This window comes from Scomber scombrus, chromosome 17 (assembly GCF_963691925.1).
Source record: "Scomber scombrus chromosome 17, fScoSco1.1, whole genome shotgun sequence".
In the NCBI taxonomy this organism is placed as follows: Eukaryota; Metazoa; Chordata; class Actinopteri; order Scombriformes; family Scombridae; genus Scomber; species Scomber scombrus.
Genome location: NC_084986.1, coordinates 20050643 through 20078534, shown reverse-complemented (window position 1 = coordinate 20078534; position 27892 = coordinate 20050643). Strand labels below are relative to the sequence as shown.

Below are 27892 nucleotides of genomic sequence, written 5' to 3'. Positions count from 1 at the left end.
TTCTGCATTAAAAATCCTATTTAGGTAAAATTAAATGAGTATTAGCAGCAAAAATAATTAAAGTATTGCAGTAAAAGTACAGGTTTGGTCCCTCTGACTGATATATTATTATATAAGACATCATTAGATTACTAGTGAAGCATCAGTGTTAGAGCAGCATGTTACTGTTAAAGTTGCTGGAGATGGAGCTAGTTCACACTACTTTATATACAGTTAGTGAGTTTAGTCTGGTGGTTCCCCTCCTAAGGGTCACCAGATAAATGTGAGGGGTCATGAGATGATTAATGGAAGAGGAAAGAAGAAAAAACAAAGTTCTGATACACAAATCTGTTATTTGACTTCTACTCTAATTTTTGGTGAAATATTGGATCATTTTAACGTTTATTAAAAAACATCGAATCACATGAAACTCATCTTTAAGTATGAGAGAGAGAGAGAGAGAGAGAGAGAGAGAGAGAGAGAGAGAGAGAGAGAGAGAGAGAGAGAGAGAGAGAGAGAGAGAGAGAGAGAGAGAGAGAGACAGACTTGGCATTTACCATAGAGGCGCGCCGGTCTTTCAGGACATGGAAAACAAACTCACCCATTGGTATCGCGCTGCATTGTGGGGAATGTAGGCGGTATGGGAGCAGGTAGTATCCAGGAAACTCAAGTTTACACCTTGATGTGTTGCAGGTTGGACAACATTCCTTCCTCCACACTGGACACGTTGGCCTGATTTCATGGCATGTAACGCTGGCTGGATTATTTATTTCCTCAACAGTCAGGCGGATACTAACCAGAGCAACAATGGCCGGCGGTGAGTTTTTACCAGTTAGCCTGTCAAGCTAACGTTAGCTTTCGGCTTTCTTCAACACGCTGAAATTATGAGCCTCTTGCCACTATGTGCCACTTCTAGTGTCTCTTTCGGTTAACGACGGGGGTTGTACATGTTGTAAACGGTTGTAATAAAGTTGTCTTTTGCCGCTGTAACGTCATATATTAAACATATCAGTTGGGTACAGCGTGTTCGCTAACATTTTACTGTTGCTTTCTCCCTTCAGAAAATGTGAGTGTGGTCTTCAAGCTGTACTGCCTGACAGTGATGACACTGGTGGCAGCTACGTACACGGTAGCACTGCGATACACAAGGACCATCTCATCAGGAGACCTGTACTTCTCCACCACCGCAGTGTGCATCACTGAGGTTATTAAATTAATACTGAGCATGGGGATGCTCGCTAAGTAAGTGTTACTCCATTATACTGACCACAGCTAATTTAATAAAAATGATACTCTAAAGACCAGAAAAGCACTCAAACAATTTACTACAAGTGAATTAGAAACAAGTGTACGGATTCATGGGTGTTGTCTGGTAAAAGTCTCTCTGGATCATCACAAAAAAGCCTTGAGGTAGATGGATGTAAGCCACAGGATCAGTTCCCAACCGTTTAGTCTTGTGACCACCTAAAATAAAAGCAAAGTCAACCTGGGACCCCTCGACACACATTGCATTGTAATGAAAGAGGATTAATTTTTTATCTTATTTGAGAAGCATGAGGAGATGAGTAATTCACAACATGGGAAGTAAAAATGAGAAGAAAGCTTGGAAAAACATGGAAACCACTGATGTGAACAGCAGTCCATGTATATTGTCAGACATTTTTCACAATGAGTAAGGGTTATTTACTGTAGTAGATAGAAGGAGGACCCGCACAATGAATCAGAACTCACTTTTACTTTATTTTATTTGCAGCATTTCAACCAACTACAGGCCTTTATCAGGCTAATGATGTTTTTATATCCAGTGCCTGTCCCACTATGGTTTCATAGATGTGGTAATAGTAACCAGTATTAGTGCTAACCTCAGACTGATTACTTGGCTGCTAATTGTGACTCAAGCTGAGACATGAGGTTTCAGACCAGGACTCCTGTTCTAACTTGTTCTAACCTACAACAATACATTGTATTAAACATATCCTTATCAATACTACAATCATATATTCTAATCAAAAGCCAGCATAAAGAAGTGTGTTGTAAGTTAATGTTTTAAGATATCAACATTTTCAGCTACTTTATGATATATGCGGAAACTGTTTCAACATATAAAATGAAAGTTGCCTCACTGGATTTTAAGTCCTGTACTTTGAATCAAATAAAACCTGAAGAGCGACCTTTGTTCACCCATTTAAACTGTCCCTTTAAAGAACCTGTGTGTGGGATTTAGAGCCATCTAGTGGTGAGGTAGCAGATTGCAACCAACTGAACACACCTCCCCTCCCCTTCCGAGCCTGTAGGTCGGAGAACCTTCAGTGGCCATGAAACTTGTGTAAAATGCAAAAGGCGTTCTCTCTCTAGAGTCAGTGTTTAGTTTGTCCATTCTGAGCTACTGTAGAAACATGGTGGTGCAACATGGTGGTCTCTGTGGAAGATGACCCACTTCCTCTGTAGATATAAAGGAATCATTCTAAGGCAACAAAAACCCAACCATTTTTATTTTCAGGTGATTATACACTAATAAGACATACTTTTTTCCAAGTCCGTTCCACTAGATGCCTCTAAATTCTACACACTGGTCCATCAACATATGTAGATTTTAAAAGGACATTCAGGAAATTATTCACTCTACTTCCATTTAAGTGAATCATACAGAGTTTTGTCTCAGTTTTGATCAGTCTGTTTTTATGTGTCCTCTCCCAGAGAAACAGGAAGCCCCATCAGGATGAAGAATGCCATAGTGGAACATGTGTTCTGCAGCCCTAAAGAGCTGCTGAAGCTGAGCGTGCCCTCAGTAGTGTATGCAGTACAGAATAACATGGCCTTCATCGCCCTGAGTAACCTTGATGCAGCAGTTTATCAGGTATGATCCGAATCCTGTTTCTGATGTTGTATACGTACGCAGGCTTTACACAATAGCAGGCGTGGCCATTTGTGAACTGTCTGTGTTAACCATCAGCAGCAGTTACACAGTAGAGCTGTCCCTAGCAGCAAATCCTCTCATCAGAGAAGCTGAAACAAGAGATTGTTTTACGGGTTTTTACTTAAAAAAGGTCTTAAAATGATCACAAATTATAAATATGGTCACAGACTCTCTATGATTCTCACTAAAACTCACATCAGCGCTATCTTCATCAAATTATATCATTTTGGTAGTGGTACAAATACTACTTTCTGGAAATGAGTCAGTGTTTCATCACTGCTGTGTGTTTGGGATCCATCATCTGTAGCTGGCTGCGTTGAGGAGGGTGGGTACATCTTGGACTAAGTGTAATTGGGCAGTTAGCCTAATCAAATACAGCTCCAAAGCTAAGGGGTTAGACTGTGGCATCTTCAATGAACACTTTAATATTTTAACATTTGATTTTATTTAGTTTTATCTATAAGTGTTTTGTTTTTATATGACCAGCAATGCAAAATCCAAAGATTTACCCAATTTTTAATGACCATAAACTGATAAAAGAACCAAACACATATAGGGAAATGAAGCTCAAATACTTTATGAACATAAATGTACAAAGTCTATGGTTTCCAGTAACAGACAGTGGTTGTTCTCATTCATATCTAAAGCTTGGTTATCATTTAAACCTCAGCTGCGGTTTAGACAACAAACAATACTCTATCGATACTTAATTTTGACACATCCTTATATTTAACAGAATAAGTCACTTTTTAAATACATCAATGTTTCACTTTTTCTTAAAATAGAAAAGCTGGGGAGTGCCCTGGTGGTTGAGTGGTTAGAGTGCATGCCACATAATAATCGCAGCGTCCCTGGTTTGAATTCGATCAGGGACCTATGCTGCAGGTCATTCCCCTCTCTCTCTTTCTCCCTGCTTCCTGTCGCCATCTCTGCCAAGTTACTATGTAAATAAAGAAAAAAAGCCCAAAAATGAATCTTAAAAAACAAAAAAGAAAAGAAACTGGGCAAGAAGCTTGCCCAAATAAAAATGTTTCTAAAATTGACAAAGATAATGATTTAAACAGGGAAATATCTGATTTTACAATAAGTAAGATTAAGCATCAGGTGAAGCATTCTGCGCTAACTTATGATAACATCACAGTTTTCAGTGCCACATGTATTTGATACCACCTCTAGCTGTATCAGGGACTACCTTTACACGCACAAAATATTCCGTTTTTTGCCCTCATCCCAAAAAAGACAATATTCTTACTAAGCTGTTTACATGGCTGATAAAAATGAATATTCCACTTATATTCCTGCTTATATGCAGAGGGTTTTCAGGGTTTCCCCCTGCTCCAGTGGGAACGGGAATCACAAGAACATTAATGAGCTGCTGCCTGATATGTATCAGTGATATTGACTGATTTGTATAGTCAAGTGTATGTGAATGTATAGTTACAGGCACATCCAGCACCGAGGTTGTCCCATGATGTTGACTACAGTGAAGGTTTTTGGTGTGTCAGTCTGTGGCTGGATAATAACAACCAATCTGTTTTGTCCCTGTAATTGATACTCTGTTTTTCCAGCTCTCCACTCTGCTTTTGTTCCTCTCAGCATGTGTCATTTTGCTTGTAAGCAAGAGGGTCGGTTGTCCTCAGTTGAGACTCCTAATTTGAATAGGCTGTATTCATGCCAAAGAATGTTCTTAAGACTGGAATGTCAGCATGTCTTAATTGGTAAATGCTGAATTCAGAAAATTAATTTGGAATTACCAAACACTATGGTACACAAACAAAAAGACTATGCTGTCTACATGACCCGTATCAAATTCCGAATATTGTCATATTCGGAATACTAGTGGAATATTTGTGTGCATGTAAACATACCCGGTATGAAATAAGGTGTTCCTGAAAAAGTTTTTCTTCATTAAAATATTGTGATATAGAACGTCGGATTTCGGACAATGTCAGCTCTGACCTCAGTTTTTCTGTGCAGGTGACATATCAGCTGAAGATTCCGTGCACTGCACTGTGCACAGTCTTAATGCTGAACCGCTCTCTGAACCGGCTACAGTGGTTCTCCGTCTTCATGCTCTGCGGGGGCGTCACACTCGTACAGTGGAAGCCCGTAGAGGCCACGAAAGTTCAGGTAGGTTCGGCACGAGTTCAAAAACCAAATGCAGTTACCATCATAGTGACATACGTGACTTTATAATCCACATCCTGTTGCTCACACTATCAGTGACTGTTTTTCTTTCCCCCCCAGGTCGAGCAGAACCCTTTTATTGGCTTTGTGGCCATCGGTATTGCTGTCCTCTGCTCTGGGTTTGCAGGTAAAATTTGCGCAGCAAGTGTCTGTAAATGACAGGTGGTAGTTCCACCCTTTTGTTCAATATTGATTGAGCTACCTTACCATAAAAGTCCCTTTGTTAACTTAATCTGCAACGTGCCACAGTGTCGTCCAACCAAGCAGACACACACTATGTAAATATTAAACTCAAACAACTGGTGTCTTCCTTCATCATCAAGTTTTTAGTTTTTTTTAAAGATGATTTTTGTCCAGTGTCAGATCACAAGCAGGAGATTAACATTTTTGTGACTCTTGCACCTGACCAGTTTTTGTCTTCTCTCTGATGAAGGTGTGTACTTTGAGAAGGTGTTGAAGAGCTCAGACACATCTCTCTGGGTGAGAAACATCCAGATGTATCTGTCAGGCATCGTCGTCACCCTCCTCGGTGTTTACATGACCGATGGTGAAAAGGTCATTGAGAAAGGCTTCTTCTTCGGTTACACACCCTGGGTGTGCTTTGTAGTATGTGAGTAAGATTAAATCTGAAGATATTCTCTATTTGATTTCACTTTTTCCCCCCCCACTGACGTTGCTCTCTCTTTGTGCGCCGCCAGTCCTCGCCAGTGTAGGAGGTCTCTACACGTCGGTGGTGGTGAAGTACACAGACAACATCATGAAGGGCTTCTCTGCCGCGGCCGCCATTGTTCTCTCAATGGTGGCGTCTGTCCTCTTGTTTGGATTACAGATAAGTAAGTTACACATACAAAGGCTTCACCATAAAAAATCTAAAAAACTGGAACATTTCAAATGACTGAGTGATGGAGAGGTCTAGTTTACATGTTTAAATCTCAGTCATCTGATAAAGCAGCTTATATGTACCGTCACCACACTATGTGGCCATTGGTTAGTGACAGTCTAAACTAATGACCAACAAAAACATGTTGACTGTTTTCTGCAGGATTACAAACTTTATTTTATATGTCCCAAAGTTTCATAGAAATTCCTAGAAAGCAACTGAAATACAACAGGAAATATGAATTTGTGGTGAAACAGGTCAGCTGAACACACTTAAGGAGAATTAAGATTCTAGTGCGTTATTAATATTTTGGGGGAAAATTGGAAGGAAATTCATCTTAAAAACGACTGGTAATGAACTCAACACAGCTGACCAAAATAACTTCCAGTTGTGTCTCGACATAGTTTTTCTGGGAAGCTTACTAGAACATTTTAAGGAAATAAAGTTTTACCCAACATTTAACACAAAGACAACCAAGATGACCACAATTTGTTCTCTTATTCATTTTGGAGTAGTTAAGCTAGTGTTTTCTTTAATTGATTCACTTTTTCAAAAGCATTAGACTGCAGATTTTTTTCATTCAAAAGACAGTTTGATTTGGGATCCCTGTAGTTCACTGATTAAGACACATAACCATGGCTGCAGTGTCTGTGGTTGAAGTCCAGTCATAACTCTCTCTTTACCTGTTTCTTGACCACTTTCAAAACTTTAATAGGTTGGATTTACCTAATCTTAACAAATTCCTTTCCTTCCCTCTTCTGCAGCGTTCACATTCATGTGCGGAGCCCTCCTCGTGTGTGTGTCCATCTATCTGTACGGACTTCCAAAGCAGGACACATCCAAGCTGAGCCGGCAGGACACGGACAAGGAATCCAAACAGAAACTGATCGATGTGTGACCTCTATCACCACAGTGGACCAGGTCTGTGTTGGGGTCACTCTGTGGTGACATGGTGGTAGAGTCTGTGCACTGGTGGGGGAGAGGATTTGAGAGCCACTCCTGTTATTTTTCAAACGGACACTCAGTTTGATTGGCTCTCTGTTTAGTACTTAAATGTAGGTCTGTAAATGCTATACAGCCACCTACGTGAGACTGGTGATGGTACCATGAAACACATGATTTGAACAAAACTTAATTTTTTTTATGCCAACATTATTTGGGCAATCGTCTGATATAAAATGGAAACTGGCCCTTTTAAGAAGTTGCTTTTAACATATGTAAATAACTTTAAGCATCAGTGACGTCTTGTAACTCCACCTCAGCCAGACTGGAGTCATAAGTAGTACCAGAACTTTGTTACTCTCATTTTGATGCCTCTGCGTATCTTTTAGGGGCAAATATATCACAACTCCTTGTCACAGTATTTTTTATTTTCAATCATCAGTTAGTCAGTTTAAAACTGCAGTGCGAGTGTCTTATGTCCATATCACTGTTGATTCTGAATGTGAGGAGAACGTACTAGAAGAATGGCGACAGACTGCATGTGTGGTTTATAATATCATCTCCAGTGTCTTGCATCTTTTGTATCACTGTAGCATCATTTGTGCTGAATCCTGTTTTTGAAGTCATTTTAATGCTTTTATTAAAACTGGATGGAAATGTGTTAATTTACAAACTGGCGTCATTTCTGAATTCTACTCAAAATAATATCAAGCAATAACTACTAACGATTATTTTCATTATGGATTAATCTGTAAATTATTCTTTCAATAAATCGCTTAGTTTTTTTGGTGTATAAAATGCCCATGATGCAGTCCTCAAATTTCTTGTTCTGTTCTGACCAATAGTCCACAACCCAGACATATTCAATTTACTCTCAGACTAAAGAAACCAGAAAATTGTCACATTTGAGAAACTGGAATCAGGGAATTTGGACTTTTGACTCAAAAATACATTGCTAATCAAAATAGTTGGTGATAAATTGAATCGTGGACAACTAACTGATTAATCATTGCAACTCTACAATAACCAAAATAAGCTGAGGACCACATATGGACAGCAACACATTTTTTTTGTGGTTAACATAATCCTTTTGTTGCACAGCATTGTGGATATTTTTTTTAACCTTTTTTATTACTCCAGAAAGTCCTGTGTAGTACATCAAAACCTAAAAGAACAAAAACTTGAAAGTTCAATGCTTCTGTGCATGATTATATCTTTTAAAATGTAAGGCTCTTTATTTACAATACAAATGATCTGCAGCAGTTTGGTATCAATAACAGTGAAATTACACAAGTATAGACAGATATTTTTCACATCTTATGAACCGGTGTGATGCCGAGGATCCTCATCCCATTGGCCAGGACTGAGCAGGCGCCGTTGAACAGTTGTAATCTTGCCTGTTGACATTTAGAAAATTGACATGTTTGTCGTTTTTCCTTTGTTAACAGTCAATCACATTAGCTTCACACACTTTTATCTACTAATTGTGTTCATGCTGGTTAACAGTTAAAAAATTAATTTAGGCTGGCGATTGACCCAAAGCAAAGTGTTGTGTGTATCCAAAGAGTAATATTACTGTGCTGTAGACCTCCAAAAAAACACATCAATGAGCCACACCGCTGCACTGGGTGACATGACTCCTGATTTCTGAAAGCAGCACTTGAAGCTCCGCGGTGTGAAATTCTTTTTTTCCCCCAAGCATGTAATTAACAAGAAGTTCGGGCAGTTTAGTGAGTTTGTTGCATCCGACTTGAAAGAGCAAAAAAGTTTCAGTACAAGTTTCAGAGGAAAGAATGCAAAAATGTCACTGCAAAAGTCTCAAATGTGTTTACACACTGATGATTATATCTGTTTTTGGTAATTACACTAATATATTCAGTGTGGTAATGACTTACTGACTGTAAAATGTTACATGAATCACCTCTAATTCTGCCACTGTGCATTTTTAGGAAAAGAAACATACTGATATGTTTTTCCTACCTGTGCAACATCCTGAGGACTTCCTTTTACTGGCAGCTCCCTGTGTGCTGAGGCAACCAGGTGGCTGCAAGATATTGAGGAAGAATATGAGCACCCCTGAACACACAGTTTTATCAAATTCACAAGCACCTTTTAAAACTTCACTGGTTATAATGAAGCAGCTAAATATTATCTCCCCAACAAACATGTTCCTTACCACAGCTTCAATAAAAAGTTGACGAGATGTTTAGGTTGCAGATCCTGGGCCGACTGGTACAGCACCTCATCATAGCTACAAACAAACAGAGCAGAGTGGGTTTTCTTGTAAGAAATGGAGCATGATTGATACACTACTAGCAGAGTGTAGCGACGTCTTTCATCGTCTGAGGCTTGACAGGATGCAGAGAAACTTGAAATTCACAGGGTTTAAAAAGACGGTTTGCTTACCGAAGGAGGTGCTGCACAATACTGAGGCTCGCCTGCTCAAGTAGAAGTGATGGATTGAACTCAACCACCTCGATGCCCTTATTCCTCCGTGCTAAACTGCAGAAACAATAAAGATGTGAATGAGCAACTTTATAATCTTTTTCTTTAACGCCGTCTTTATCTTTGACACAGACAAAATCCCTTCAGGACTGACTGAAAGTAATCAGTGGACTGTTTTATTTTAATGCAAACAAACACTAACCCAATAACACTAAAACCTGCCACCTAAAATCAGCTAATTTTGAAATACAAACCTGCACACTCTTCATAGTGGTACAGGACTGAGCAGTGGATTGTTACCAAGTACTGTGCTGTATTACAAATTTGAGGTACTTGTACTTTATTTGATAATTTCTACTGTACGCCACTTTGTCCTTCTACTCCACCACATTTCACTTGTAACTTCTTGTTACTCCACTAAATTGATCTGACAGCTGTAGTTTCTTGTTGATTTGAATATTCAGATTTTACAGGTAAAAACATGATCAAATCAGTCAAGGGGTTAAAAGTAGCTCCACCCCCACCAGCTACAACATGAAAATCCTGTTTACATGTAAAAATCCAGTATATATAGTAATGTAAGACTCCGAAAGGGGTTTAGTATTTTTACTTTTGTGAGACTTGATTTTGGTCATAATACTTGTGTACATTTACTTACATTGTGTTGCTACTTTTTAATTAAACAAAGATTAATCTGGAGTAAAGCCACCAAACCCTCACTGTTTCCAGCTTCTCCTGCTTAAGGATTTGCAGATTTTCACAGTTTTTTTTTTTTTTAATCATCTTTGGGGTTTGAAGTGTTGGTCAGACAAAATAATACATTTTAAGATGTGAGAATGAGCGTTGTGGATTGAACGTTTTCCACTGTTTACCACAATTGGTGACTGATGAATACTGACCTACAGAGTCGAGCATGCGTGTACTGGAGGAAGACGCCTGTGTCTCCCTGAGCCTGCAGCATCCGATCCCAGTCGAACTTATAGTCTGACTGCAGGGGACCTTTGAAGTCCTGAAACAAAGTCAATAAAAGACATGATTAAGGAGATTAAAATATCCCATTGCATTGAGCAGATGAACCAAGAAATGAAGCAGGTGGTAGATAAATGATTGACATGAGACCAAAGTAGAGTTTTAACCGTTATGTGTTCACCTGAATTATTAGTGCACTGATTCCTACTTTCTCTGCTGTGTCCTCAGGGTTGTCCATCTCCTTTGTTGCTGTTAAGTGCAACATACAGATTAATTACTCCCAAAACAGACTCCTTCCTCTGCACCATCATACATAGAATACAATAAAAAAAAAAATATTATCTTGACTTACATTTGCATTTTTCAACATGTCCTGACATTTTATAGACCAAATAACTAATCCAGAAGTTAATCTACAGATGGATTAATAATTCAAATAATCATTAGTTGCAGCCCCAGAGAAACCTTCTGTATTTATTTTGCTTGTTTGCCTGTAAGAAATGCAGCAATGGAAGAACAGTGCCATCTTCCTGTTGTAAGATGCCATCAGACAATCCCACTTCATGCTCTAAAGCAGCAGAGTGACACTTGTCTACAGTTTAGAAAATGTCAAAGTCATTCCTATATTACTGTGCCAAAGTTACTATGATGATAATTATTTATGTTAAAATGCTTCATATAGCATCTTTAAAGTAATACTTCTCAGCATATTTCATCCCCTTAATATTTACACTGAATATACCGGTTGCTTGAGCACTGAAGCATTGAATGGCCCACAAAGTGATAACAAATAACTTTCTAACTTCCCGTGTGGGGGGCTTTACTTTTTGACTGGTTCATGTTGTGCAGCATCCTGGCTCGGGCCTCGTCCAGCACGTCCTCCAGAAACACCACTTCGCCGATCCTGGTCTTCATGCCCTGCACCAGGCCGAAGGGCACGTGCTGACATCTGCAACAAGCAACACTTCACATTAGAGCAGAGGCGACTTTGACGGCAGCGTGAAGAGGAATGTTTCTAATTAAGACGGCTGTTTGTGTTTCTGGGTGGAGCGCTGACTCCAAGAACAGCATTGCAAAATATGAGACAATTAACTGACACTGCTATTAAAGGATTTAAATGATTTATTGTCAACTAATCTCATGTGCATAGCCAAACCAACAACGAATTGAATTGATCCTCCTTATAAATATTGTGTATGTATCCAAAGCCTGATATTTTATTCTTCTGTACCGTAGATCTGTGTTATTGTCCAAAAACTACTAAAAACACATCAGGGAACAACATCACTGCACTGGGTGATATGTACTACATTGTAAATAACTTTAATATAAAGTCAAGAGGTTGTGTTTATGCCGCACAAAGAGCCAAAGAAGCTCTGTCAATGGAACCGCAATCACAGTGGCGTCTGTCATACAAGGAACTACTCTCCAGAGACTGATACTCACTGTTATTACTCTGCGGAGCCGTTTCTAAACAAACTACTGGACTCAAACTCTTTGGATTTAAAGAAAATAAAATTGACGTGTTTTTAATAGTTTTTGGACAACAACAGAGGTCTACAGCACAGAGGAATAAGATACATAAAGCTTTGGATACATACCAAACACTTGTAAGTACATCAGTCTATTGCTGGTTTGACTGCACATGAGATTGGTTGAAAATAAGAGTTGGTTAAACTTATTAAGACAGCTGATAAGAAAGCAAGGTTAGATTGGACTGCACACACATTTGATTGAACTAAACTAACAGCTACCATTTTACTTTCATTTAACCTGTTTAACTTTAACATCTGTGTGTGTGTGTGTGTGTGTGTGTGTGTGTGTGTGTGTGTGTGTGTGTGTGTGTGTGTGTGTTCAGGTATTTTTCCTGCTACCTGTCAGCCCAAGTATGTCCCAAAGCAAGAAGGATCTGGAACAACTGGTGGAAGTGATTTGCTTGACTTTTGTCTGTCTTTAAAAGAAAAACACCTTCAGTTACTGTTCAGCAAATATATATTTTTTTAAAACAATAACAAAAGGCATGTATAGTGTGTAAAAGTGTGTGTAAATAGTAACGGATGAACATATCATTGCACAGTGGGACAAACATTTGATCACTACAAGTAGATTCATTGTGCTCTATAATTGAGTCCTACTGTTGCACATGAACAGCGAGTCTAAAGAGAGAAACCAGACTGGTGGAACTCACATGTAAATCGCAGATTCATTTAAATTATTCAAATTATTTTCAAAAAGTGAGTATACAAATATCCACTCATCCATTTTCAACATTTTGCATACACGCTCTTTCACTTGTGTCCAAACTTTTGACTGGTACTAGATTTGTTTATGCTGTCAACAAAGTGGATAAAAATGGAAATCACCTTTTGTAACAGTAAATGAGTAAGGCAAAGGGAATACATTGCTGCTGAGTCAGCATGCATTTAAAAGACATTGAATTGAGAGGATACAGTTGTATTTGTGTTTGCTTTCCTTAAAACTGACTCAGGACAAAAGGTGGCACATTGAAGAAGTCATCTCATATGTTGATCATTTTGTTGAATATTTAGAGCTAAAAATCTGCTGACACAAGGCCTTTATCAAAGCATAATTGATGGCTAATGGGTAATAAAAACATAATTTGAATAAATGAGTGAAGAAACCTGTAATATTGAAGATAACTGATGATCTATTGATTGCCAAAACTTTACAATTTGTAGTTTTAATTGTGGATGAATGTGTTTTGTCCTCTGTGTTGACTCGCACAAAATGTTCCTTCAAGTCTTTAAAAGGTCAGCAGTGAATGAGTTAAAAGGTAAATGTGTTGAGCTTGAGTGCACCACTGTTCTTACCACATAAATCATCTCATCAAAATTGAACTTTTCTCTCCGGTCGATGGCTGCAGCGATATCTCTGAAATAAAGAAAATGCAAAATAAGCTTTCCCTGCCAAATCCATTTCCAAAAGTCTTATGCATTATTCATTTGATAATTCAATATTTTCAGTGTGTTTGCTTCATTTTTTTTCTATCAGAATGACCTTTTTAAGATTTTAGCCATGTTACATAAACTCTGAACCAGGAGACTGTGTCAATACCTTTCGTCCAAGTCTGCACAATTAAACCCGCACGCAAAATTCTACATTGGTGCTGATTTTAAATGAGCATACATGTGACCATATTTACCTGGTGATGTAGAGAGTTGTGCTGTCACTGCGCAGCACTGTGCAGATGTTGCTCATGTCCCCAGCAGGAGAGACATCCACCACACCGGTTCCCTTCCTGTAAACATAATAACTTCTATAAAATCTAGTCCATGCAGGGTTGAGGTCAGCTGTCATTAATGTAATCACACATCAACGTCAACTGCAATAAAAGAGCATCTACTAAATCTGTCACCTACATTAAGATAGATAACTGTGACCAACATGCATACTGAGTGAGACACTTTAAGCAGAAGTTTAAAATTAGACAAACTATTTCCTGAAGAATACTGTCACATACTCAGTGGTTTTCAGCAGACCTTGGCTCCGCAGCTGCTGCACCACTTCCTGGGCTTGATGTTGGTGAAAGGACTCCCCGGAGTAAATATCAAAGTGGACCCCCAACCGCTGACAATGAGAGATACGAAATTGAATGGAGTCAGGGAGTTTTAAATCATTCTTTGTACTGGCTGAATCAACCTTTACTGATATTGTCTTTTCTCCTATGATAGGTGTATATTTCAGAGTGAAGGTCTACTCCAGAAAGCAGGTGTAACTAACTCTGAGTTTTACTCTGAATTATGAACGCTGATGAAGTTGAGATGGAAAACTGAGTTTTTGGTTCCACTTTTATGCACATTTATCTTTAAAACCCCAAAAAAAGAGCCTGAGTCAGAGCGGAAAAGTGTCATCAAGTTAACACAATGAAGTTTTATTCATTTGGTGTTGTCCATTGAATCATCATTGATCAGACTTAGGTTTTCTTAATGGATGATAAAGCGGAATCTGCCTGTACATCAAGCTGTAGCTACATTAAAGCCGATAATCAGATTAATTTTAATGGAGACAAAACACAGTAAGTGAAGATTAAAAATATACATAAAATCAAACAGATACAGTAAGACGTAAGCTCACAATCTGATCTGATGTGTTTGGTGATTTGCACTTGAAAATGAGTACTGTACTGTACTAAAATTAACCTTTGTCACTGACATGTTGGTAAAATATGTCCAGAGTACAAACTACATTCTGCAGCTGCACCACAAACCTGCTCACTCATTAATATTAACATATGATCTCCAATATCGTAGAAGTTATGTCTCTAAAGCTTCACACCAACTTTTTTTTATTAACAGCTGTCCTGTGTGCATAGTCACAGTGTTATAACAGAAGGGCATGCAGAGGTTTGATTCTGAGCTGAGGCTGAATCATACGGTGTAATATTTGAATGCGAGGGGAAAGAAATGACAGTGCATTAAAGTGGTAAATTTAAATAGTCCTTATGTAACAGCCTGGATTTAGATTCTGACATACAGTAAAACTCTGCTAATGAATGTGCTTCATGTCTGGCTCTGCAGGAGGGACGAGACACAAGAGAAACCTGCCAGCGAGCAGGTTATCATCACAGAGTCAGTTACCATGGTAAATTTAAGTTATAAGTTAAGTTAGGTTTATGCTGCTCAGCCCTGCTGGTTGTACCTTGTAAACGTGTTGATACTCTTCCACAGTGATCTCTCTGAACTGTTGCCATAACGACACAGCCTGGCTCTCATGTTGCTCCAGCTGTCTAAAGAAGTCTCTGGCAGCCAGCCTCATATCCTCATTGTGCTCTGCCTCCTTGTTCACTTGAACATAAACCTGCAGGACAGAAACATATGAAGTGTACCGTACATCAAATACTGCCATGGTAATGTTTGTATATTCCTAAAACAAAGTCAGAAAAAAAGTGTCAGTACGGGGGGGGGAATAGTTAAAGTGTCTCCTCGTGTGTTGGTCTTTGGGGAAATTTAATCTGACAAATCTACTGACGCCGTTGCAGCATGAAGCTTTTGTCAGGGGATGTTTAAAAGCAGTAAGCTCTGTTTTTATGGGATCAACAATCGCCACAAAACAATTTCAATTAAAAAATGTAAATGAATTAAAAACACACACACACAAAAACACAAGTCCACACTGATAATTCCATAGAATACTCCAATAAGGCAATACCCAGAAGTCCCAGAAAAGGCAATAATGTTGCAAAAAAAACATTAAAAAGGAGTGATTTAAACCCTGTGGGACCATTGCCAATCCACAACATTTCTCTTTGAGACAGGAGCTTTGGGAGGTCTCCGCCACAAATCACTGACATCTGTTCAAGGAAAACAAATCATAAAGTGGGAGATCGATCATCGTTCGCGTCCATATGGTGTTCAGTCAGCATACCTCTGTGTTTTTGGCTCTATTTGCAGCTTTGTAATCTGGTCATTTGTTTGATCAACATACATTTTTGAAGGCAGGTTAACAGCCAGAATTGCAGAAAAGCTGTTTATGTTATTGTCTAAAGCATTTATGGCACTTTTGGTATGATGGTTTGGGGAGTAAACACACTTCAAACTGGTTAATACATGTTACAGCATTTAGACTTTAAACCACCAAAACTCTTAACTCAATAAATGACAGTCTTGATGGTTGAGATGGAGGTTCACCTGGCATGATGGCCACATTTCTGAGCAAAATATTCAATTTTTTTCAGTTATAAAACATTGCTTCGACAGGCATCACTGCTCTCTGAGGTTGGAGCTGGTGGTCATCTATCTTTCTTTCTTCAAACAGGCAAACTCACCTCAAACAAATGCTGTAAGGGATTCTGTTTCAACTTCTCCTGACATCCAAACTGGCCGAATCCAGCTCCCAGCAAACCTGAAACCCCCCAAAAAGGAAATAAAAAGAAAAGAGAATTTCCTAAATGTTATGCAATCAAATGTGAATATTTTACACATAAACATGTCTCCATTATTTACTCACCAAACTGCATACCCCAGTCACCGAGGTAGTTCATACGAATGACATTATTTCCCAGGGACTGCTTGAGGTTAGCAATGAAGTTACCTGGAGTTAGAGTTAATAATTTTAGTCCTGATGATGAATGAATTCATCATCAATTCAAAATGAATACCAAAAACTCACCAATAATCGTAGATCGCAAATGTCCAGCATGGAATTTTTTTGCAATATTTGGAGAGCTGCAACATTAATAACAGTTTGTAAGAATGAAATCCCTCATAGGTGTTAAAGAATCTATATAAACACTTGTCAAACATACCTGTACTCCACTAATGTTGTTCCTCTCTTCAGGGTATTAAAAAGTTCACTGTTTAGCCCAAATTTATCATCCTCCTCCTTTCCAAATGGCTCCAATATTTTCTGGAGCAGACGTAGAAAACAGATTATTACAACAGCAGAAGCAGTCAAAACTGTTTTCCATTGCTGTGGAAGAAAAAACAAACCTGGACGAGAAGTTTGCGATTAACTCTGAAGTTGATGACTCCACTCCCAGCTGATACATCCTCCACCACACTGTCCTGCTTCAACTGGAAAACATAATGAATGAAAACAAAGCTTCATGTTATGGGTCAAATTATACGAGCCCCGTGTGTGTATAAATTCAGGATAATACTAAAAATAATGTGAACACTTTTGAGTGCATCTATAGAATTATGTTTGTCAGTTTTTTTGTAAATTTGCAAACATGCTTGCTTCAAATTGCCCCTTGAAGGGCAAACAATATATTCTGAACTGAGCTGAAAAATACAATTAATGGAGGCTTTACACCAACATGTGACTGCTGCCCATCTAATCTCTAAAAAACATTAATAAACTGCTGTAAGAGCCTCCACCCGTTTCTCCACCCTTTCCTTTCCTCAAGATTTTGAAACCTGGCTCCAGAGATTTGCTCATTATTAGGAAACGCTGATGCTGGCTGATACAACAGCATTTCAGTTGATCCTGAAGGTGTTTGATGGGGTTGAGATCACCCACATCAAACTCAGAAAAACATGTCTTGAGGCATCACCATATATTCATTTTCAGTGATCCTGATTGATAAATTATTGTTTGCTCTCAACAAATTTGTCAGTTAAGCTATTCTATTAACCCATTAATTGCATTTTTAAGCCAAAGTATAAAATGTTCCCTTGTTTTAACCTCTCAAATGTGACAATATGCAGCTTTTCTTTTGTTTGTCTTAGTTAATCTGATTATTTTACTATTATAATGACTGCCAGTCAGACAAAACAAGCATTTGAAGGTATAAAGTTCAGGTTTATCAACTGTGCAGGCATCTCTTACAATTTTCTGACATTTGATCAAATCAGCCAAATCATTTATTGAGAAAATAATCACAAGGTTAATGGAAATAATTGTTAGTTGAAGCTCTAGTTTGCTCTAATACAGATGGGTAAATATTGGGAAGTAACAGGAAGTTCATATCATATTTATTTTCTATTGAACGGTTAATTAATTCATTGTTTCAGTACTGGCTGTAAGTCTTGGTCTTTCTGTGGATGATCTCAGGTCACGGGTGAATTGTACTACACTAAGTTTCTGATGCCTAAAGTTCCTTTTCATGTTCTGTGTATTCATATGTGGGATCTTGATGTTAAGATCAGGATGGGGATTCATGCATTAGGTGTATATATCTTCAGTTTTGCCACAAAGTGTTCTGGGGGGGAAGAGGGCTTTATCAGAGAGAACAGGGAAGTGTAAATAGGCACAACTTTTGACAAATATCACTGGTGTACTGAAGTACACCAGTGATATTCATTACTATTATTCTGGCATGCCTCTGTCATATTTCAAATTAATTTCAAATGTACTTTCTGACTGTATTTTGTACCTTTAAAGAGTAGTATTATGTTGAAAAAAAAAAAAGCCCAAAAGTACTATTGGATTACTGTATCTTTTCTGTGATTTTGCTTCTATTTGATCACAGGATAAACCGTGCATATTAGATGTCTAATAGTCTTTAAATCATACCCGAGAAGCCAAATCTTCTGTTTGCAGCTGGATGTCTCCACTGGATGGTAAGATGCCACTGACTCGTAACGTGTTGAGAGACAGTTTGAAGTCAGCAGTCTGCCTGAGGAGCACAAGTTGAGAAAAGTGCTGAATGGGAAGGCACAGGTGGAGCATCTCACTCAAACACAACACTGACTGGATTCATGTGAGCAACACAAACACACTCAACTGTTGTTTCTTAAAGACAGGCACTGCTGACAGAGCTGGTATGAAGGCGTCCTCAGACTGCTGCAGCGTCCTGCCCAGCTGCACAACAAAACACACTTCAATACACATTTATATGAAGTAACAGTAAGTCTGAATACAGCTAGTGTCCTGCCTCTTATTTTGACTTCTCCAGGGTCAAAGCATGCCTCAAAGTTTAGCATTAGCAGCCGTTTCTAAGCCTTCTAGCTTCATTACCTTCTCTGCTATTCTTCGTCTAAAGAAACAAGCCATGTTTCTTGGACGTGCGAGCACTATTTAATGATAATATTTCTATTAAATGAGGTCATTCTGCACACGATGTGTTCACATTCACATTGACATGTTAGCTAGCTGGATTTCCACCGCTTCCTCTCAGCTCGACCAATCACAGGCTTCGCTTTCCAACGACGTCACAAAATAAAAAGGTGTGTTTGATTCCATTCTCCGCTGCTCCCGACAGCCAGTTCCTTTTCTCAAGTCTGTCTTAAAACAAGTCCTGGGGCCAAATGAACATTGAAACAGGTTTTTTCTTGCTGTAATCATTCCTGCTGTTCATGACCATTAGAAGAGCCCTTCATAATACACAATGAAAGTGATAGAAGACAAAATCCACAGTCCTCCTTCTGTGCAAAGATGTGAACAGTTTATGTGAAGTTAATATGAAGCTTCAACAGGGAAAATCATAAAGGAAATTTGATGCTAAAAAGACTATAAATGTGGCAGATATCCACTTGATATGACTAACTCAGATTGCTGAAGCCTCATAAGCTTCACAGCCTGTATTTTAAGATATAAGCTGACACTTTGTGTTTATTATGGCAATTGTTCCTTTTAATAAATGAAATACTTTGTGCAGCTTATTTTCAACTACTTGCCCCACACTGGAGTCAGAAAACCGTATATGTATAAAATAGCAGCCTCAAAGTAATTAAAAAGGTAATTTTCATTTGAACAATTTTCTTCAGGAAACAATCAAAATTATTACTGTTGACAGTAAGGTTTTTTTTGTTTTTGTTTTTTAAAGGTGACTGTTTCTGGGTTTCTCAGACAATCTTTTTCTTGTTGTGAACACCACAAACTACATAAATCCCAGTCACTCCCATTACATTGTGGTGGCATCCCAAATCTCCGTGGTGATCCATCATAAAACACCACAAATGAAGTGAAACTTTCTGTCATCTGAGTCATCACAAACTGAAAAAAGAGAAAAATGAGCCAATACATTTTGTGTAAACACCTTTATTCATCAGCTTTTTTTCCTCAAAAGCCCCTTTATACCTACAGCAAATAAAATTATGAAGTTTTGGTACAATGAACGCAAAAAAATAAAAAATACAGTGTATACAAATGTAATAGCAGTAATTGCCATTACAGTTTAAAACATTGCTGAAAAAAAAGCCAAGAGGTCCGTTTCTGGACTCCAGTCTGAAGGCTCCTTAGTTTGTCCACTTGTCAGCGTTCGATCCCTTTTTTTCTTTTTCTTTTTAAAAAATGTACATATAGGAGGAGCTGCACAACTAACATCTTCTCTGTGAAATAACTAAATATGACAAAGATAAAATCAAAATCAAAAAAGCCAAGAATATGGTGGCAGTCGGCCTTTTACGAAGGCGTCGGAACAAAACCAAATAAATATCAACACGGCAGTAAAGAGGCCACTGGGTGAGTCACAGAGAGTCCTCGAACATGTTGGCAGCAGGAAGCCCTCCTAACTCTGGTAGCGACAGCAGACGTGGATGCCACTGACTGAAGCCTTGAGGCAGTGAGTCCACATAGAGGCGATATGGCACAGCTAGGAGAAAGTCCCACTAGACCCACTGAGTCCCTGGAGTAGCTTGCAGCAAATGGTTTTTCCCCCCGGATCAAACGCAGACACTCATGAAACATCTGAGGAGGGAAAAGAGGACACAGAAGGAGCATGAGAACACATTTTAGATGCGGAGCATTAAGGCATGTGCAGGTTTCAGGATTATCGTCGTTTTCGAGCCCAGCCTAACTTTTTGATTCTCTGTGAGCATTTAGAAATGTCTCTACTGCTTTCATGTCTTACATTTTGAACGGTACTTCACTGTTTTTGATGTTATTTCTTTCTTAATTTATTAAAACTGCAATATACTGTCCAGATCTCTGTTCAGAGGATAAAACCCAAGGCGATCATGTGGAGTAATTTAACTTTATTTCAGCTCTAACAGAAGTATTTCAGGAAACGGGATTATCATGATGATACTGTTTACCGTAATGTTTGTAACTACAATAATGGGAACGTCAAAATTGATTGAATGATTAAAGCAACATTTTCAGGAAGTGTCCACATTGATATTTACCTGAAACAAAACACACTATTCAAACTGGTAGAATATTGTGGATACCAACACATTGTTTGTTTGTCCATATATTTTTTGCAAATACAACGCAAAATGAAAATCTGACTTCTTTTATTATCTCTTATTTATAGAAATAAAGGTGAAAGCTGAATTCCCCACAGCGGTGAGAGAATAATGCTCATTTCATCACTGACCATAAACATTGAGTTAAATGTAGAGCTTCAACTAACCATTATGTTCATTATCGATTAATCTGGCCATTATTTCTCAATTTATTGATTAGTTGTTTGGTCTATAAAACGACAGTTTCCCACAGCCCAAGATGACGTCCTCAAATGTCTTGTTTTGTCCCAACAAACAGTCCACAAATCAAAGATACTCAGCTTACTGTCAGAGAGGATGAAATAAAGCAGAAAATATTCACATTTAAGAAGCTGGTACCAGAGATTTTGGAGATGTTTTACTTACAGAATGACTGCAAACGATTAAGTGATTATTAGTATAGTTGGCGATTAATTAAGTAGTTGGCAGCTAATCGATTAATTGACTAGAAGATTTTGTGCAAGTTTCCAAACTTGCCTTAAAAAAAACAATATAGTGGATATTGGTTTTTTTCAGACTGGCAGAATATTTTTTTACTATCACCATGTTGTACATTTGTTTTTATACTATGGTTAACAAAATGACACTTTGTGCATCTCAATCTTCACAGACTGAAGTAAAAACCGGACCACTTGGATTCACCACAGCAGAGAGGGAAAATACTGGCTATACAAGTGAGTGAAACGCTAAAACCAGAATAAACCTTTCATTAACACTGACGTGACTTAGCAGCTTTACTCGAGTTAGGCAGCATAAGCTGATTGTGGGGCATTAAGACAAAGACTGGTGACCCTGAAAACGCTTACAGCACGCTGCAGCAAAGACTGTCACAACAGTTAAGTCTCCTCCCTGCATGATTACATTTCACTTTACAACCACTGTCTTTTCGCACCAGTCACATCTTCAAATGTGTGAAATATACACGATGAATGTGTATATGTATGGTCACGTGGACTAGAGCTGAGCAGTATGAAGTCAAATGTCACCATGTTTTTGATCAAACACCTCCTTATCCATATTTCAGCACTGTTTTAAGGATGATTGGTGCTTTCGCTAAATATTTACACAACATGATTTTTGTATACTACTGTACTATTACTACTATAATACTCATCAGTAATATGGTTATAATGACTCAGCGGGTCAAGGCAAATATTTCAGAAAATTACATGACTTCACCGTAATGCAGCCTTTAAAACCAGGAAATGACACTTGTGCCATATTATGATATCCTAAATGTAGACAATATCTAGTCTCATATTACAATATCGATATAATGTTGATACATTGCCCAACCAATGTACAAGTTTGTTGTGAGTTGTGAAAGTTAACGTTGGCTGTTGATCAATAAAAAGTGAAGTTTTGTGGAGACCACCTGTGGCCCACACACGCTTGACAATAACAAATATACTCACAGCTTGCAGGCTGCTCTCCGAACCGTCGCATCAGCTGATCGTGTGTGAACTTGACAAACGCGTCGTACTGCTCTGTTGGATGAAAACACATTTATCAACTTTGGTGTGGATTACTCACGACGTGGGAGAGTGTTTTTTTTATGGATTGAAAAATAAAGTCATACCTGCAAGCTTTGTTGTCAGTATCTCATCGTACTCCTCGCGGATTTTGTCCTCTCGCTCTTTCAGTAGTCTTTCACAGATCATCCCGACCTGTCTGAGGGAAAACAACGGCTGCTCTTTCCTGGTGGGAGACGATGCACCCGAGGACGTACCTGTCATGAATACAGAAAAGATAAATACATAAAGAGAAATGACTTGGAATACTGGAGCAGCAGTTTCATATCACAGAAACCTTCACATTGATATCTTCCTACTTTAAAGCCAGTCAGGTATATACAGGCAGCACACGTGTATCATGTGTTTGGCCACAGCTTATCCTCGTCTGAGGAATTTTAGTGTGAAAGCAAAGATCACATTACAGATAAATATCGAAAAAAACAGACTCTGCTCAACTTGAACCCCGAGCTCTTCATTTCACACAGGAAACTCCCATGTGTTAACACTCCCTGTCAGACTGTCACTCAGAGAGGAATAACTTCCTTCAGCTCACGGAGCTGGCTGCAGCTCTGGGATTTCCCAAACATTCTTGACTTGTTAAACATTTATATAAATAGATATCTCCCTCCTTTTCAAAACACATTTTCCTTAAACTGAAATACATTAACGCTTATGTTTTGATACCTATTTAAATCAGCAAATTGTTAAGTGTATGCTGTTTAATGTAGCATTAATGTGACAGAAATATGTCAGAGCAGACTGATTCATCAGTCTGTAGTGTCTAGTTAGGGCTAAATAAAACTGTGAAGACAGACTGAATAAAAAGTATAAATACCAGGCCAGTAACCATGTGCTGTGGGAGGTAAAAAGCATGTCTATTCTATTTATTTTTAAATGAGTCTATTTAGTTATTGTGTATAATTCAACCTTAAATTGCATTTGTTTCTTTCATACACTACATTTTTTGTGGCTGCTGTAACACTTTATTTCCCTTTGGGATTCATAAATCTCCTCTCTCTCTCTCTCTCTCTCTCTCCTCTCTCTCTCTCTCTCTCTCTCTCTCTCTCTCTCCTCTCTCTCTCTCTCTCTCTCTCTCTCTCTCTCTCTCTCTCTCTCTCTCTCTCTCTCTCTCTCTCTCTCTCTCTCTCTCTCTCTCTCTCTCTCTCTCCTCTCTCTCTCTCTCTCATGAAACCTACATCGAGTGTTTCACTATAAAGTAGAGGTTTGGTGGACTGGTCTGTGAAGTAATGTTATATTAACTACATTCTTGTGGCTCATGGTCGGACACTTTTTATTCTAAATAATAGTAGACAATGTTTACCCTTTCACCATCTGAGCTCAAAGGGAAGATTGATATATTAATATTGATATCCTCATTAAGACGTGGCGCTTGTCTGTACCTGGCAGAGCGGATCCATTGTGTACGTTTGGCAGGTCGAGAGGACAGCAGCCCGTCGGCCTGCTGGAAAGCGCTGTCCAGGTGTCGTCGTTTCTGCAGCCGCTTGTACTCCTGTTTGATGTTGTGGAGAATTTGCTCTGAAACAAAGAAAAACATTTCACATCTTCAGTCATATTTCAGCTGTATGGAGACAAAGCTGCGTCATTGAGATTAGATGATTTCATGTGGCCTTTCTGATGACTTTAGATGAGAATGAGACTATAAATCATTTTCCAACTCAGTGAACATCCAATATACCAACAACACAACCATTGTTTTATTAACAGCAACACAAACTTCAAACAAATGTTTCCTGTCATCATAGCAATGTGCAGTACTTCCCAAGTATAGAGTGAACTAATTCATGTAAACAAAGTTTCACTTAGAAAAAATGATAGGCATTAAATGAATTTACAAATGGACAATGAGTTACTTTTGTTCCTTTGTGTTTTCTGTCAGAAAGGATTAACATTAATTTATCAGTACAGATATTCTATTGGAGTTTTGTTTTATCTGTATGACAAGTGGTGAAAAGGTAGTAACAACATATATGAGTACATTTACTCAGGTATTCTACTTGAGCACAATTTTGAGAAACTTGTAGTTCATTTAAAGTTTTTCCTATGTGATGCTACTCTATACTTCCACTCCCCTTACATTCATTTGACAGAAAGTGATTTCCAACCTTTATAGCTTTTTGATGTCAAGCAGTATGTAATCAGGGTCACATTTCAGATGTCTGAGTTCTTAACAGCTCTAAATAGTGATTTCCCCCCCCCCACCCCCCCCCCTCTAAACTTCTGATCACCAAACATTAGAGAAAAGGGTCAAAACCTGAAAACAGATTTCTTTATTTTATAATCTTTGTTTTTTCTTTTCCCCTCTCCCATTAATCATGACCCCTCACATTTATCTGGTGACCTTTTGGGGGGGCCCTGCCCTTTAGGTTGGGAACCACTGGACTAAACTAGCTCTGTATATAAAGTAGACATTAGCTCCACCTCCAACAGCTACAACAGTAACATGCTGCTCTAACACTGATGCTTCAGTATTAATAATATAATGATGTCATATATAATAATATATCAGTCAGAGGGACAAAACAATATTGCTACTAATATTTATGTACTTACACTTAAGTAGCATTTCTCATGCAGGATGTTTACTTGTACTGGAGTATTTTGACATTGCTGTGTTGTCACTTTAACTTAAGTAAAGTCTCTAAGTACTTCCTCCACCTCTGAATAGAACTACTAACACCAGCAATACCCTACTACGACACGTAGCCAACACATTCAACTACAATTAGAGATTAAAGATATAGATTTATGTATAGACCTAACATGTGACATTAAATGCTTACCTGTGGTGAGCCTGGAGGACACCTCTCCGAAAGGTGAGGGCTCCATACGCAGATATTTCTGCGGTGAGGAGACCGGAGACATGACCGGGGCGCACCTCCTCCTTTTCGGGGAAGCCGAGCTCATTAACGGGTCAAAATCCAGAGTCCTTTTCAAAGTAGCTCCACAAGCCATCGCGCTGAAACGTGTTTATAAATCTAAACTAGAAAACCTAAAAGTCCGTGTTATCTGTTGAAGTCGCCGGCCTGGGCCCCGGTCTGCGCTGCTACTGCTAGCTAACGTTACCTAGGTTGGGTCGGCAGTAGCGACTCCGGGCTGAACACAAATACGCACTTTTTTCGTCTCTCGTTACGTCCTGCTAGTAAATCGCAGAAAGCTGAAGTGACCAAGTAGATGTTGGAATAAACTTGATCAAATAATGTAGGTTAAATGTGGCGTAAAGTCAGATGATTAAAGATTTCCCCGAACTTGATCTGAGTACCTTTAACGGCTCAGTAGCTCACCTTCTATTCTGTTCTATTTGGTTGCTACTGGGCATGCGCATGAAACCGTTGCCCAGCTGGAACTTGTAGTTTTTTATTCCCCATCACGCTCATTACACTATTAGCTTGAGTACTACATTTCCCAAAATACACAAACTGTGCGTTTTTCAAATTGTTTTGTTTGTTTAAACCCCCTAAGACACTGAGAAGTTTCCGTTTCGCTTGAAACTTTTTACGTATTTATAAAAAGCAAGGCAAATTTATTTCTACGGCACATTTCATACCTATAGACTACCCAACGTGTTTTACAGAGCAAACGTACAGACAAAAGCACAAGACACAAACGATAAAATTAACAATAAACGCAAACAAGCAGAAGCACACAGAATAAAAATAGAAAGCAATTAAAGCAAACAAGCAAATCAAATTGACAATAAAGGTAAATTTGTAGGAGCAGGCTGAATCATAATGGCAATGGTATTTTTTAGTATTGGGAAGTGTGAGGTGGTCTGTAATTAGTTGGATTTGAGAGTAGTCAGCGTTGTCTAAAGTCTGAGTTACAGGAGAGTCAGTTTTATATTTGCTAGCTCCAAGAGCCATTTTAACTTTATTTTGTCACAACATTCCTTAAAATCAATAGGAGAATGAAGCCAGTTCATCTGAAAGGTAACCATGGAGGAGTATGAATCCAATGTGATTTCTCTGCAGCTATGTTATTTGTGAGTAGGCCCTACAGTATCAAGTGGTGAATTAAGAGAATTTTCTCATTCAGACAAGATAATACAAAGCTTACTCATTACTTGGAAAACTCCCCAAGAGCCGTCTCACTCCCTGCACACACACACACACACACACCCAAATGTTTGAGACATTTCCCTTCTATTGCCACCACTTCCTTAACAACCTGTACAAACACTCACACATATTTTGAACTGTATAGAAATGAAAGAGCCTGTGCGAGTCTCCGGTATTGCAACATTTGCGTTTGAAGCCAAATAAACCAAATATTATTTATATTCATTATATTATAGAGCTGTACTTTTTGTGTCATAATCCTCCAGTGTCGTGCTGAAAACTGTCTTAATGTTTTAGTAAATAAAATCAATGTGAATTGTTAAGTTCAATGGTGTCACACTTGCAAGACAAGGCCAGAGAAAAATCCTGCATTGTTGTTGCCAACCTGTGTGTTATTTAAAGGACAAGCTCACAATGTTACAGGTCTGTCTTAAAACCACAGTCAACTGCCCAAATGAGCATTGAAACAGATTTTCCTTGCTGTAATCATTCCTCCTGTTCATACTGACCATTAGAAAATCCCTTCATAATGCACTTACAATGTAAGTTATGGAGGACAAAATCCACAGTCCTCCTATGCAAAAATGTATATAAAAGTTTATCTGAAGTTAATATGTAGCTTTAGCCATCCCCCCCAAAAATTCCTCTTTTTGTTACAAAACCCACCTTGGCTCAACAGGGAAACACAAAGAGGGAATTTGATGCTAAAAAGACTGTAAATCTGGCAGATATCCACATGATATGACTAACTCAGACTGCTGAAGCCTATATGACCTTCAGATGTGTGGACACATTATGGATTTTGGCCTCCAACACTTACATTGAAAGCACATTTTTAATAGACAGTATGAACAGGAGGAATGATTACAGTAAGGACAACCTCTTTCACTGTTGATATGGGCACCTGATTTTTGTTTTAAAACAGACTTGAGTAAGTGTGAACATATCCTTTAAGGGGTTTTTGTTGTTGTTGTTTTCAACCCTCACTTCAGCCTTCACACATGGTAGAGTAAACCCTCCTCTTGGCTATTCGTGGATTGAAGTATTTGTTAGATAAATGAACAACATCTGCATCAAAAGATGTTGCAATTTTCCTCTCCCTCTATGCCAAGAGATGAAAAGAACAGAGCATATGCTGCTTTCATATGTTGCTGTGCCACCCGATTCTTTGCAATTAGTCACTTTATGGGGGTTAAAAGAAGTAACCATGTTATTACTAACAAAACTTAAATATCGTGTAGAGATGGATTATTTCCTCAAAAAGGCTGCACATTGAAATTGTTTAACACATTTTCCACTAGGGGGCACTAAAACATCACCAATGGCCTTCAGGGTACCAATTGCTCAAGGCT

General features: G+C 38.5%; 3 protein-coding genes across 4 annotated transcripts; 1 reads left to right on the top strand and 2 right to left on the bottom strand.

Moving 5' to 3' along the window:
• Positions 1 to 619: 619 nt before the first annotated feature.
• Positions 620 to 7578, top strand: slc35a1 (solute carrier family 35 member A1). Its single transcript, XM_062437113.1, has 8 exons — positions 620 to 796; positions 1041 to 1221; positions 2677 to 2836; positions 4874 to 5026; positions 5144 to 5210; positions 5517 to 5693; positions 5782 to 5916; positions 6728 to 7578. Exons 1-8 carry the CDS (start codon positions 787 to 789, stop codon positions 6859 to 6861), a joined length of 1017 nt encoding a protein of 338 aa, XP_062293097.1. The 5' UTR covers positions 620 to 786; the 3' UTR covers positions 6862 to 7578.
• Positions 7579 to 8097: 519 nt separating this feature from the next.
• rars2 (arginyl-tRNA synthetase 2, mitochondrial) lies at positions 8098 to 18879 on the bottom strand. 2 transcript variants are annotated; one of them, XM_062437179.1, is made up of 20 exons: positions 18741 to 18879; positions 18508 to 18584; positions 18297 to 18399; positions 16769 to 16852; positions 16585 to 16685; positions 16449 to 16504; positions 16287 to 16370; positions 16105 to 16181; positions 14979 to 15137; positions 13801 to 13907; positions 13483 to 13578; positions 13151 to 13211; positions 12194 to 12270; positions 11144 to 11268; positions 10501 to 10568; positions 10250 to 10359; positions 9312 to 9407; positions 9082 to 9156; positions 8886 to 8949; positions 8098 to 8302 (listed from the first exon to the last, which is right to left on the bottom strand). In XM_062437179.1, the coding sequence occupies exons 1-20, from the start codon at positions 18774 to 18776 to the stop codon at positions 8216 to 8218; spliced, it is 1743 nt and encodes a 580-aa protein (XP_062293163.1). In that variant the 5' UTR covers positions 18777 to 18879; the 3' UTR covers positions 8098 to 8215. The 2 variants fall into 2 exon arrangements, with proteins under 2 accessions (XP_062293163.1, XP_062293162.1); XM_062437178.1 differs by having other exon boundaries at positions 8144 to 8588.
• An 875-nt stretch (positions 18880 to 19754) lies between these two features.
• On the bottom strand, positions 19755 to 25771 carry akirin2 (akirin 2). Its single transcript, XM_062437464.1, is given in 6 exon segments — positions 19755 to 20411; positions 22366 to 22437; positions 22530 to 22679; positions 23865 to 23916; positions 23918 to 24000; positions 25266 to 25771. Coding segments are annotated over 6 exon segments (540 nt in total). The 5' UTR covers positions 25438 to 25771; the 3' UTR covers positions 19755 to 20400.
• Positions 25772 to 27892: the final 2121 nt, after the last annotated feature.